The 14,153-nt window shown below is 38.7% G+C and overlaps 1 protein-coding gene across 2 annotated transcripts in view; it reads right to left on the reverse strand.

The window, feature by feature from the left end:
- Positions 1-14,153, reverse strand: part of LOC124614030 (stAR-related lipid transfer protein 7, mitochondrial) — a 116,496-nt gene that overhangs the window by 7,924 nt on the left and 94,419 nt on the right. For both annotated transcript variants that reach the window (XM_047142853.1, XM_047142852.1), the window contains 2 exons: positions 12,693-12,853; positions 1,566-1,748 (listed from right to left, as the gene is read on the reverse strand). In XM_047142853.1, the coding sequence (XP_046998809.1) occupies positions 1,566-1,748; positions 12,693-12,853 (344 nt within the window). The remainder of the gene's footprint in view (positions 1-1,565; positions 1,749-12,692; positions 12,854-14,153) is intronic.

Genomic DNA, 14,153 nt, shown 5'->3' on the forward strand with positions numbered 1-14,153 from the left:
ACATGGCCTGCACTCTTCCTTGTAATTAATATGCACAGGTTTGACTTTGAGATATAATGCATGCAGTAACTACCATGTTTTTTTATTATTTGATCTTGTACATTTCGATACTTTGATGCATTTTTAAGCATTTTTCACGCATATTTTAAGGTTTTTATGATGCATATAATGCGATCTCTAGTAATAATTATGTAACAAGCTGCTGTGGGTCCCTTATACCAAAATACTCAGAAGGTATCTCTGAACAACGTCTGAAAGTTTGCCATCGGAGTTACCCTTCATCAGACACTATTATTTTAACAGCACTGCTCAAATCTTTGAGAAATGTTCACAGCTCAAGCACACACCTGAAACCATTGAGCAGCAAAGCAGAACCACTTGTATATTCAGCTGCTGAATATTATGCTCTTGCATAAGAAAACAATACACTTACAAAGAAGATAAATGTACATTTCTTGAAGTTTTCCCGGTTGATCAAACCATGCATCTGGGATATTCTTAAGTCTTGTTCTGATACTTTTGCTGAGAACCTTTCAGCTATTCTCAAGATGGGTCACTTGCAACATTTATAAATCACTTTACAAAATACTGTGGAGTATGCATCAGAGATAGCATGCACTATTACTGCATGGTACTGTGTAAAGCTTCTCAAAAATCTTGCTAGTAACTGACCTTGAGAACAGATGCATGCCTCAGAGAGACCATGAGGACCATTACTGACATTGTCAGATCTACATATCTCAGATAGAGGGGTTTCACGGTGCAAATTCTTAAGAAGACAAAAATCCCTAAGATCTCAGCTTTAAATATTGTTTCCCATAATCCACTAGCTGTATGCCTGACATAACACACAACACCTTGTGTCAGTCTTCTGGTCAGAGGTGTCACAGAGAAGTGAAAGACTGCTGGAATGAACATCCCTCCCAGAATGTCTGTCTAATTCAAAAGCTAACAAAAAGGTTTGCAAGGTTTGTTCTTCCCCACAGTGAATGGCCAAAACTAAACTTGCACCTGAATGAGACAAGGGAGATGGAGGCCACATCTTGAAGTTAAAGGACTATGTGTGACTCTGGTGTGAAGGACAGACAATAAGACATTGTGCAGAACTACCCACACCATGCTTTCAAAGGTGGACTGAAAGACTTGCACAAGATGATAACACCATGTTTTGTGATCCATCTCCAAATAGAATAAAACAGATGCCATGTGACAATAGTAATAGCCTATGATCTAAGAACAAAAAAAACACACACAACTTTATAACTTAAGAGCATGTATATTGTGACTTGTTTATTGTCATTCATTTTCCTAAATTTTATACGTGATATAAAATTAAAGCACGTGCTTCGGATGTATCACAGTAGATGGACAGAAAATTCAGCTATTAAAAATAGATTACAGAACTGAGAGGAAAAACGTTCTAACACTAACGATACACTTTAATCTGCATTGTACTGGAGGGGGACAGCGAAGGTGACAGATTGATAAAAAATATCTTCCACATTAGCATCTGTCTCTTAAATTATGTCAACAGATATATAATACAAAGTGGGAAAAAAACGTACCTCATTGAAATGTGTGAATGGCTTTATGACCATGTAAGACCAATATTCCTTCACCCGATGATTTTCTGGTTTTTCTGGACAGCCAGGATGTTCTACACATTTATTCACTATAATGATAACATTTTTCTCTATGCAGACCATATATCGCCGATTAAAAACATAGTCCCTATTAGAAAACAGCTTCTGAAATAAGGAACAAATTTCTCTATTGGTACCTTATGCTGGTGTTATCAGTATTCGCATCACATTTTTCCTTTAGGAAAAAAAAAAAGATTTATGATCTATTGTACAGTCAAATATTATATGCACAACAATCATACACATTACATTATTTTTAAAATAATTAAAATGAAATTCTTGTGGAAAGAAAATGCTTTTTATATTACCAAGAACTGTGATAGAGTTGTGATTAATAAACAAGATGGAGAGAGACTACGGGAAGATATGTTTGTAATGTAAAGTTTACTTTCAAAAAATTTACATCCCATTATCCATTTTAAGGACTGGACAAATTGCAGAATAAAACTTTTGCAGTGAGCCATTTTGAGCAGCAACTGCTAAAAATGTAATACTTTTTATTCTGTTAAGCAAGGTTCCATTGAAATTGCCATTTTCATACATTACTGTATTCAATTTAAAAATATAAAAAAATATGAATTATCCATAAAAGTGTATAATGTAATTCATTAGGGTATACCCAGATTATCCTACTTCCTTGCTTAAAATTTTTTTGGAGTAACTGAATAAAAATATTTTTCAAAAAGTAATATTAATTTGATCTTATTTCCATATAGTTAACACTACACTTGATTTAAAGAAAGTTCACTAACATCCACACAATCTATACAAATTTCTGACTAAAATAACATAAGAAAAATGGAATTTCTATTAATGCCAGAGATAATAATTGGATGGTACATTATAAGGTATATTACAATCTGCCCGAAGAATGCAGTTTTGTATTACCTAACACTTGTGTTTAGGAGCAGAATACATTTTGCCAAACCAAGGAAATGCCTGAGAAGGATTTATACATGAACAACATGGACATTTGTTGAGGCCCATTTTCATTAAAATGCTATTCAACCTCTCACCTCCGCTATTGTGACATTCTTTGACTTTTTTTTTTTTTTTTTTTTTTTTTTTTTTTTTTAATATGGGCTGGGCAAATTAGCAGCATGTTCAGATATAAATTGCTTAGCTGAGCAATTTGTTTCAGTGACAATAGGTTGAAGTGATGCTGCAGTGTAAAATTAATTGAAATATTCCACTGCAGAAGATCCTAATGGCAGCACATGTTTGGTCCAGTCAGTATGTGAAATGGATGTGGTAGTGGCTGTAGAGTTTGAGGTGTAATCACTTCAGTTTGCTGTGCATCTTCCATTTTGTCTTTATTTTCATTCAGTATACCAGCAAGAACATCACTGTGACTCTCTTAACCATTTTCGTTAGTGCACTACTACTACTTTCCGATAACTTATGATTTTTATTGTCAGTAAGTCCTCTACTTGGGCCACACGTGGGATAAATTAAAAAAAAATCACAAAGGCAGATGAAATAAACAAACATTAATTAAAAGAAAAGCAGCACAGTAACAACATTAAATAACAATACTGCACAAAAACAACATGGGACAAAATAACAGAATGCAAACAAGTGTATTACAAAGCATGACATCAACAAATGAACAACACAGTAGCAGAGTTATCAGCCATCAATGTTGCACTGAAACAGCCATCAAAAGTTGATAGCTATCAGCAAACTCGTGAATCAAAATTTTGAGCAACAATAATGAGCTCACTATCACCATCTGGAAGTGAATTTTATAAGCTAAACAAAGCTAAACAGAGTGGCGATGAATCGGCTCTATGACAATTCTGGCATCAGTAGGAGGTGACAACAGATCCTTATGATAACAGTCACATGATTAAAAATGGTAGACCAGATCACTGAAAAGAGAGAGGTAACTCGATGAAATACGATATTACGTTCTAAAAATCGTAAACTGGGTGACTAATATTAAAATCGCTTGTTCCTGTCACACTAGAGTATTTATATTGAAATTATGCCTTCAACACAGATAAGTACTACAAGCCATTGCCTTCCTGAAGGTGTCTGCCTGAAATAAAGCATTTTAGGAGGGGACACATAAATAATATTAGTTTACCTGTATCGTAACTTGACAGATACAATGCAACAAAGACTTACAGGTTAGTGGAGAAAGTTGAGTGTGTGCCATTTCAAGAAGTGATTACTTTACTTGGCTTGCTGTGTTTCAGGCTGTAACCTTAAAAAACATGAATTCTATTCACAGTAATTCAATTTTTGTATTATATTAAAAAGAAACTAAGCTTTTGTCTTCTTCAGATAATTTGAAGCATCTCTTCCAACGGGTTGTGAGAAAAACAATTTACACTACAAGGGGTGATCAAAAAGTTCCCGTTCGAAAGCTGTACAGTCCAGAATTAGTATGCCAGTCAGGCCAAATCATTCCACCAACAAACCAGACTGAAGATACACATTTTGTAAAACACTGTGTCCTGCTGTGTGAATAAGTCTATAACTGTCTACTGTACATCCTCCTCTGATAGGAATTGCTGACTTTTCAAGGCTTTTTTTAAGGGATCGAAGGCACGAAAATCGTATGGGGAGAGATCACGACTATAGGATGGTTGCTTGAGTGTCTCCCACTTGAGTTGGCATAACTTCTGCATTACAATAGTTCTGATATGGGAATGTGTGTTATCATCATGCAGCAGCAACTCTTGTTGCTGCATTCCACAGAGGTTGTTTTTAACAGACATGCTGCCCCCATACGTTGGTCCTGTTTGGACCCACTTGCTGAAAATTTTGCTGCAGTTCACATTTATATTTTACTGCACACTCGCCGGAAGGACAGGATGCCGCATTAATCCCTTGCCTACATGTTGGCATTTACATACCCACATCAAGGTCCAGCTATGTTGCACATATGCTGCAGCAACATCCTCAAACAGAAAGTGACGATGACTGAAGTGGAAAGGATATAGAATGCAGACTGCAATCACAAGAAATGTGTTTCCTGAAAATTTGTTAATATTGAACACAAATTTAATTATCAAAAGTCTTTTCTCAAGGTGTTTGCCTGGAGCACAGCGTTATATGGAAGTGAAAAGTGGATGATATGCAGTTCCGACAAGAAGGGAAATAGCAGCTTTTGAAATGTGGTGTTACAGAAGAATGCTGAGGGATAGATGGGTAGATTGGGTAATTAATGAGGACATGCTGAATCAAAATGAGGAAAAAAGGAACTTCTGGCACAACTTAACTAAAGAAAAGTATAAGTTGATTGGACCCGTTAGGCTTCAAGCGATTGTCAGTTTTGTAACAGAGGGAAAAGGAGGAAGGGTGAGGGGAGAGAATTGTAGGGGAGCAAGCAGGTTATAAGGGATGTAGACAGCTGTAGATATTCAGCAATAAAGACACTTGCAAAGGATAGGGTGGCATGGAGAGCTGCAGCAAACCAGTCTTTGGACACAACAACAACAACAACAGCAACAGCAACAACAACAACAACAATTTTAGTAGGATTTTGGAACACATACTGTGTTCCAACATTAAGAAATACAAAGACAAAAACCAGCATTTTGCACACAAAGAGTAATGAGGGTTATCAACAGGGGAATTCCAGTTGATTCCATACTTCACGATTTCCAGAAGTCTTTTGACACTGTTCTTCACAAGGGGTTTCTACTCAAATTGCTTGCATACATAGTTTCATCTCAGCTAGCAACTGGATTTACAATTTACTGTCAGAAAGGTCACAGTTTGTAGTAAATGATGTTGTTGTTGTGGTCTTCAGTCCTGAGACTGGTTTGATGCAGCTCTCCATGCTACTATATCCTGTGCAAGCTTTTTCATCTCCCAGTACCTACTGCAACCTACATCCTTCTGAATCTGCTTAGTGTATTCATCTCTTGGTCTCCCTCTACAATTTTTACCCTCCACGCTGCCCTCCAATACTAAATTGGTGATCCCTTGATGCCTCAGAACATGTCCTACCAACCGATCCCTTCTTCTGGTCAAGTTGTGCCACAAACTTCTCTTCTCCCCAATCCTATTCAATACTTCCTCATTAGTTATGTGATCTATCCATCTAATCTTCAGCATTCTTCTGTAGCACCACATTTCGAAAGCTTCTATTCTCTTCTTGTCCAAACTATTTATCGTCCATGTTTCACTTCCATACATGGCTACACTCCATACAAATACTTTCAGAAAGGACTTTCTGACACTTAAATCTATACTCGATGCTAACAAATTTCTCTTCTTCAGAAACGCTTTCCTTGCCATTGCCAGTCTACATTTTATATCCTCTCTACTTCGACCATCATCAGTTATTTTGCTCCCCAAATAGCAAAACTCCTTTACTACTTTAAGTGTCTCATTTCCTAATCTAATTCCCTCAGCATCACCCGACTTAATTAGACTACATTCCATTATCCTTGTTTTGCTTTTGTTGATGTTCATCTTATGTCCTCCTTTCAAGACACTGTCCATTCCATTCAACTGCTCTTCCAAGTCCTTTGCTGTCTCTGACAGAATTACAATGTCATCGGCGAACCTCAAAGTTTTTATTTCTTCTCCATGAATTTTAATATGTACTCTGAATTTTTCTTTTGTTTCCTTTACTGCTTGCTCAATATACAGATTGAATAACATCGGGGAGAGGCTACAACTCTGTCTTACTCCCTTCCCAACCACTGCTTCCCTTTCATGTCCCTCGACTCTTATAACTGCCATCTGGTTTCTGTACAAATTGTAAATAGCCTTTCGCTCCCTGTATTTTATCCCTGCCACCTTCAGAATTTGAAAGAGAGTATTCCAGTTAACATTGTCAAAAGCTTTCTCTAAGTCTACAAATGCTAGAAACGTAGGTTTGCCTTTTCTTAATCTTTCTTCTAAGATAAGTCGTAAGGTCAGTATTGCCTCACGTGTTCCAGTGTTTCTACGGAATCCAAACTGATCTACCCCGAGGTTGGCTTCTACTAGTTTTTCCATTCGTCTGTAAAGAATTCGTGTTAGTATTTTGCAGCTGTGACTTATTAAACTGATAGTTCGGTAATTTTCACATCTGTCAACACCTGCTATCTTTGGGATTGGAATTATTATATTCTTCTTGAAGTCTGAGGGTATTTCACCTGTTTCATACATCTTGCTCACCAGATGGTAGAGTTTTGTCAGGACTGGCTCTTCCAAGGCCGTCAGTAGTTCCAATGGAATGTTGTCTACTCCGGGGGCCTTGTTTCGACTCAGGTCTTTCAGTGCTTTGTCAAACTCTTCACGCAGTATCATATCTCCCATTTCATCTTCATCTACATCCTCTTCCATTTCCATAATATTGTCCTCAAGTACGTCGCCCTTGTATAGACCCTCTATATACTCCTTCTACCTTTCTACCTTCCCTTCTTTGCTTAGAACTGGGTTTCCACTTGAGCTCTTGATATTCATACAAGTGGTTCTCCTTTCTCCAAAGGTCTTTTTAATTTCCCTGTAGGCAGTATCTATCTTACTCCTAGTGAGATAGGTCTCTACATCCTTACATTTGTCCTCTAGCCATCCCTGCTTAGCCATTTTGCACTTCCTGTCGATCTCATTTTTGAGACGTTTGTATTCCTTTTTGCCTGCTTCATTTACTGCATTTTTATATTTTCTCCTTTCATCAATTAAATTCAATATTTCTTCTGTTACCCAAGGATTTCTACTAGCCCTCGTCTTTTTACCTACTTGATCCTCTGCTGCCTTCACTACTTCATCCCTCAAAGCAGCCCATTCTTCTTCTACTGTATTCTTTCCCCCATTCCTGTCAATTGTTCCCTTATGCTCTCACTGAAACTCTGTACAACCTCTGGTTCTTTCAGTTTATCCAGTTCCCATCTCTTTAAATTCCCACCTTTTTGCAGTTTCTTCAGTTTTAATCTACAGGTCATAACCAATAGATTGTGGTCAGAGTCCACATCTGCCCCTGGAAATGTCTTACAATTTAAAACCTGGTTCCTAAATCTCTGTCTTACCATTATATAATCTATCTGATACCTTTTAGTATCTCCAGGGTTCTTCCATGTATACAACCTTCTTTCATGATTTTTAAACCAAGTGTTAGCTATGATTATGTTGTGCTCTGTGCAAAATTCTACCAGGCGGCTTCCTCTATCATTTCTTAGCCCCAATCCATATTCACCTACTACGTTTCCTTCTCTCCCTTTTCCTACACTCGAATTCCAGTCACCCATGACTATTAAATTTTCGTCTCCCTTCACTATCTGAATAATTTCTTTTATTTCATCATACATTTCTTCAATTTCTTCGTCATCTGCAGAGCTAGTTGGCATATAAACTTGTACTACTGTAGTAGGTGTGGGCTTCGTATCTATCTTGGCCACAATAATGCGTTCACTATGCTGTTTGTAGTAGCTTACCCGCATTCCTATTTTCCTATTCATTATTAAACCTACTCCTGCATTACCCCTATTTGACTTTGTGTTTATAACCCTGTAGTCACCTGACCAAAAGTCTTGTTCCTCCTGCCACCGAACTTCACTAATTCCCACAATATCTAACTTTAACCTATCCATTTCCCTTTTTAAATTTCCTAACCTACCTGCCCGATTAAGGGATCTGACATTCCACGCTCCGATCCGTAGAACGCCAGTTTTCTTTCTCCTGATAATGACATCCTCTTGAGTAGTCCCCGCCCGGAGATCCGAATGGAGGACTATTTTACCTCCGGAATATTTTACCCAAGAGGACGCCATCATCATTTAATCATACAGTAAAGCTGCACGCCCTCGGGAAAAATTACGGCTGTAGTTTCCCCTTGCTTTCAGCCGTTCGCAGTACCAGCACAGCAAGGCCGTTTTGGTTATTGTTACAAGGCCAGATCAGTCAATCATCCAGACTGTTGCCCTTGCAACTACTGAAAAGGCTGCTGCCCCTCTTCAGGAACCACACGTTTGTCTGGCCTCTCAACAGATACCCCTCTGTTGTGGTTGCACCTACGGTATGGCTATCTGTATCGCTGAGGCACGCAAGCCTCCCCACCAACGGCAAGGTCCATGGTTCATGGGGGGAGTAAATGATTGGAAGTCTTTCAATGAAACTGAAGTTAGATCTGGGGTTTCCCAAGAAAAAGCCCTTCTGCTGTCCTTAATCTATGTAAATGATTTAGTTGACAATCTGAGCAGCCATCTTAGGATGTTTATAGCTGATGCTATCATTTACTGCCTACTAATCAAAATAAATCACCATATGACTCACGTAAGATATCTGCATGGTGGGAGAAAAGCCAATTAACTCTGAAGAATATAAGGTTTCTTGCCACATCTGGGTATTAAAAAAAGTTCTGTTACATTTCAGTTGCACAATAAATCACACAAACTTATAGGTTGTCATTCATAATTGTAATACCAAGGTATTTAGTGGAATAAATTTATAATGGAACATCATACAGAAAAAGTTATGGGGCAGATGAACCAAAGATTGCATTTTGTTGGAAGATGCAACAAATCTACTAAAGAGACTGCCTAAACTGTGCTTGTCCATCCTCTTCTGGAGTACTCCTGTGTTGTATGGGGTCCTCACTTGATAGGGACTGGCAAAGACAACTGAAAAAGTTGAAAGAAAGGCAACTCTTATTGTGTTACTACGAAATAGGGGAAGGTGTACCATGATTATGATATGGTAGTTGGGGTGGCAGTCACTGAAACGAAAGCTCTTTTAGTTGTGACAGGATCTTTACGTGATGTTACAAACAGCAACTATCTTCTCCAAATGCTAAAACATTTCTGTTCACTCTCAATTACATAGGGGGAAATGAATGATGTGATAAAATAAGAAAAATCAGAGCTTGCACCAAAAGATTTAGTTGTAAATTTTTTCCACAAGCTATTTGAGAATGGGAAGTCAGAGAAATAGTCTGGGAAGCAGTGCTACGAAATCTCTGCCACACACTTAGGTGTGAATTGTGGAGTAATGATGTAAATGTAGAATTAACTAAAATAAGATTGAACAGCCCAGCCCCACTGTAACCTCCACTCCCCTCCTCCTAATCTTCTTAAAAGGTAGAGAACGGGAAAAAATACAGATGTGAGCCACATGGAAAGAAAATTAAGTGAAAAAGTGGACAGGATGTAGTCAAGACAACAAGGGTGCCAAAATGCTATTGACACAGAGATATCTAGAAAAAGGTGGTTCCCTTCTTGGTGAAAGATTGCTTAATTTACAGGCTTGGCAAAGAAATTTGTTTACTCAGAAATAGATTGTTTATGTGCATGTTGAAATGTGAAGACATTGTTATGAGACTTGCTGTGTATTTTCAAAAGAAATATATATATAAAACAAAGATGTAGTGACTTACCAAATGAAAGTGCTGGCAGGTCGACAGACACACTGGCAGGTCGACAGACACACAAACAAACACAAACATACACACAAAATTCAAGCTTTCGCAACAAACTGTTGCCTCATCAGGAAAGAGGGAAGGAGAGGGAAAGATGAAAGGATGTGGGTTTTAAGGGAGAGGGTAAGGAGTCATTCCAATGCCGGGAGCGGAAAGACTTACCTTAGGGGGAAAAAAGGACGGGTATACACTCGCACACACACACATATCCATCCACACATATACAGACACAAGCAGACTAGGAAAACGGTCAGATTTTGGTAAAGTCACCCATAACTGGGGGTCAGGAGAGACTTACCATATGAGATGAGAAGGAAAGACTGATTGTTGGAGACTGCATCAGATGAGATTTGAAAACCTGAGAACTTAAAGGGGGATGACAGGGTAATGTGCAGACAGATGTTACTGCTTAAACATTACGTATGAGCTAATAAGAGTGAAAATTTAAGTGCATTGTACGGTAACAGAGGTGGGAGGGAGTGGTGAAAAATAGACGGGAAAGACAATGAAAGATGTAGAAAACTAAAACAAGTGAAGCAAAGAGTAGTTCAGTGAAGAAATGCTGAGACAGAAGAAATTAACGTAAATTAAGGCCAGGTGGGTGGCGAGAACCAAGGACATGTTGTTGTTGTAGTGGCTGTGCCACAGTTGCTTAGTGGCTAACACACCTGCGTAGTCAGCAGGAGACCCAAATTTGATTCCCAGCCTTGGTACAAATTTTCACTTGCCACTTCAGTCTCTATACATAATATCCTACCTGTATGAGATCAGTAAAGTCTCTGAAATTGTGTCATTTCATTTGTAGCAGTACCTGTAAACATAGCTGTAACCCTGGAAGACAGGAGAGGAAGAAGATGTAGAAGAAAGAGCAACAGTTGCTCACTAGGAATGTTGAAATAAACATCCTTGTTCATGTTCTTGGTAATCTGAATGAGCGAGCTTGAGTCATGGTTCGAAAAACACCCCCTAAACAACAGAAACCACCTCCAGCCTGAACTAAATTCTTCATATGTGGTGGAGTAAACATGTCATTAGGGCACTGTTGCACTCAACATTTTGCTTCATTTAAAAAAAAGAGGCTAAACCACAACTTGTCAGACCTCACTACATGCCGCCAGTCAGATACTGTACAGTTCCTGTGTTGCCTGGTCCACTGAAATCTTGCAGCTTTATGTAACACTTTGAGAAGTGGTCATATGCATGATGACTAACTTCAAATATCCACTTCAAGTAATCCCTTGGAAACTGGTTGAGATGGAGCTGCATCCACTGACAGCAGCAACTGCTGTCGGTTTGAAACTGATTGTCATTGACTAAGCATGAAATTTATCTCCAATTCCTCTTGGTTATGAACTTCTTATGGTCACAGCCACTGTTTTTACACTATGTTACGAGACTGTGAGAGGTATACCATCCTTGTAGACTTGTTGAACATTCAGTGTTGATACACCACTATGTTACGAGACTGTGAGAGGTACATAATCCTTATAGACTTGTTGGACACTCAGCATTGATATACCAACAAATAAGGCAACTTCATTCACGGTGTGGTTATAGGCATGTCCAAACACAATAGCTCCCTTCTGTAATTCTTTTGTCGCTCCATTACGAACCATCTACTGATTCCATACAACCAACTGGCACATGCTCACCACTATAGAGCAACGAATTATTTAGCAGTTGAAGGTCATATAATCACCTGGCAGGTGTGCTCTTTGAAGGGCACGACTGATATTTTGTCCAATGAGCTTATATACAGGGAGCTACGAAAAAAGAGCAGCAAAGACAACGAGTAGGTGCTCTGTTGCTGTGGATTAAGTGGGAATTACAGACTGAACATGGACACACTATGCCCATAACTGTATTTAAGTTGCTGAAACAGTGGTCTGTTGTTTAGAGCATTATATTGTGCCAGTAAAGTTTGCAGACATTTCCAAATGACACTGGTAAGAAAAAGTCATAGGATAAACTGAATTTTAGATATGGTACATTTTCAGCGTATGATGGCATTCCGACTGAATAAAAATGTAGTAACTGGAGTGTATCACGTGAGATACAGGGCTGTCTCCAGGCATCGTTGTGTGAGGAGCCATGCTTACAATGACTTTGTGAAGACAGCAGAACATCATTCAGATCTTTCTGGCACTATTTCTACATCAGGGACATGTGTGGTTCCTACAGGACAATGAGCAATGGGCAATATAATCACCAGACTTGTTTGCTACTATGAATGTCTGGGACATGTCAGGAGTAGCCAGGGCCGTATTGTTATTGACTCCTTGGGTCAACTGTGGGATGAGGAAGTAGTATGGAAATCTCTCCCCCGATTGTCACTGTGCATTACTGTAGAAACTAGAAGAGGCTATGCAAGATACTTAGTGTTGTGAAGGACAATATGTCCATAATTGTAGTTGTACAGAGGGCAACAAGTATGTTAGACTCAAACTTTATTAATTGTTTCAGTGTGTTCATTTTCACTTCCCTCCTAGAGTATTTTCTTCTTTGAATAAATTACTAAAACAAAGACCACCATAGTGAAAATTTACGTAACAGTAAATATGGTATCAACTGAAATTGTACTCTCTTACAGATATCTACACACTTTCCATGTACTGATTAAACATCTTTTAAATTTTTTTTCTCTTAGGTCTTCACGTTTGAAGATAATGAATGTACTCCTATATACTTACAGGCCACTGCATTTCCCAATAGATCACATCACTATTTGATGTAGGCTCTGAATCAATTATCTTCAAGGTTACAGCTGTATTGTCCCACTCTTTACGATAGTCTGTATCAATTTGGGCTTGCAGGAAGGCTTGTGCACTAACATCATTGTATTTCCCATACACTGAAAATAATTACACAAATGGTTTCACATGCAAAATTACATAAGAAAGATAAATTTGCACAAAACTTATTTGACTAACAGACAACCGTATTTTTGTAAAGATACATTCATGCACAAAAAATCACAACATCAAAAAATAATTAATGTACAGTAGTGAAACTTCAGGAATACATTTGGTTGGTTAACATATTGAACTGATTACCACTGTGAGATTGCAGATTAATGTAAGCTTGAGATAACCCACTGGAAATGTGAAATGATGGTATGATAATAACCAGTGAAAATACCAAAACGTTGAACACAAGCATGCAAATGTGCATGTATTGTGTTGTAAAGGTGCTGGATGGCAGTTTGTGGGATGAGTTCCATGCCTGTTGCACTTGATCAGTCAATACAGGGACATTTAATACCATTTGTGGATGATGCTTGAGTTGTCGTCAAATGATGTCCCATATGTGCTCAATTGGAGACAGATTTGGTGATTGAGCAGGGCAAGGCAACATGTCAACACTTTGTAGAGCATGTTGGGTTGCAATAATGGTATGTGACTGAGCTATATCCTATTGGAAACACCCCCTGAAATGCTATTCAGAAATAGCAGCACAACAGATTGAATCACCAGACTGATGTACAAACTTGTAGTCAGTGTGCATGGGATGCAGGCCGTCAATTGGCTTCCTTCTAATCAACACATGGCCATTGCTGGCTCTCAAGTGAGCTTATGCTTGACACTCCAGAAGTCACAAACAGCGATGGTTTGGGGTCAGAGGTATGCATGCTATAGGGCATCTAGCTCAGAGCTATCCTTGAAGTAATCAATTTGTAACAGTTCATTGTGATTCTGTAGTGCCAACTGCTGGTCAAACTGCTGCTGAAGATGCATGATGCGCGACAGCCATATGCTGAACACAATGGTCTTCCTTCTTGGTAGTGTCACATGGCTGTCCGGAGGCCGCCCTTTCTGTGATCTTACATTCTTGTGACCACCGCCACCAGCAATCACGTACCGTGGCTACATTCCTGCTAAATCTTTCTGCAATATCACAGAAGGAACACCCAGCTTCTCGGAACCCTATTAAACAACCTCATCCAAACTCAGCGACATACTAATAATGACATCTTTGCTGCCTTAAAGGAATTCTTGACTAACATCAACTCACCACCCCCAACCTCTGACTCTTTGTTGCCTTAAAGGAATTCTTGACTAACCTCAACTCACCACCCCCAACCTCAAAGTTAAAATACTCACAACTATTACACTGTGTATTTAAAGCATCTTCACAGCAGTGCTAATAGTGGC

This window comes from Schistocerca americana, chromosome 4, assembly GCF_021461395.2.
Source record: "Schistocerca americana isolate TAMUIC-IGC-003095 chromosome 4, iqSchAmer2.1, whole genome shotgun sequence".
Classification (NCBI taxonomy): domain Eukaryota; kingdom Metazoa; phylum Arthropoda; class Insecta; order Orthoptera; family Acrididae; genus Schistocerca; species Schistocerca americana.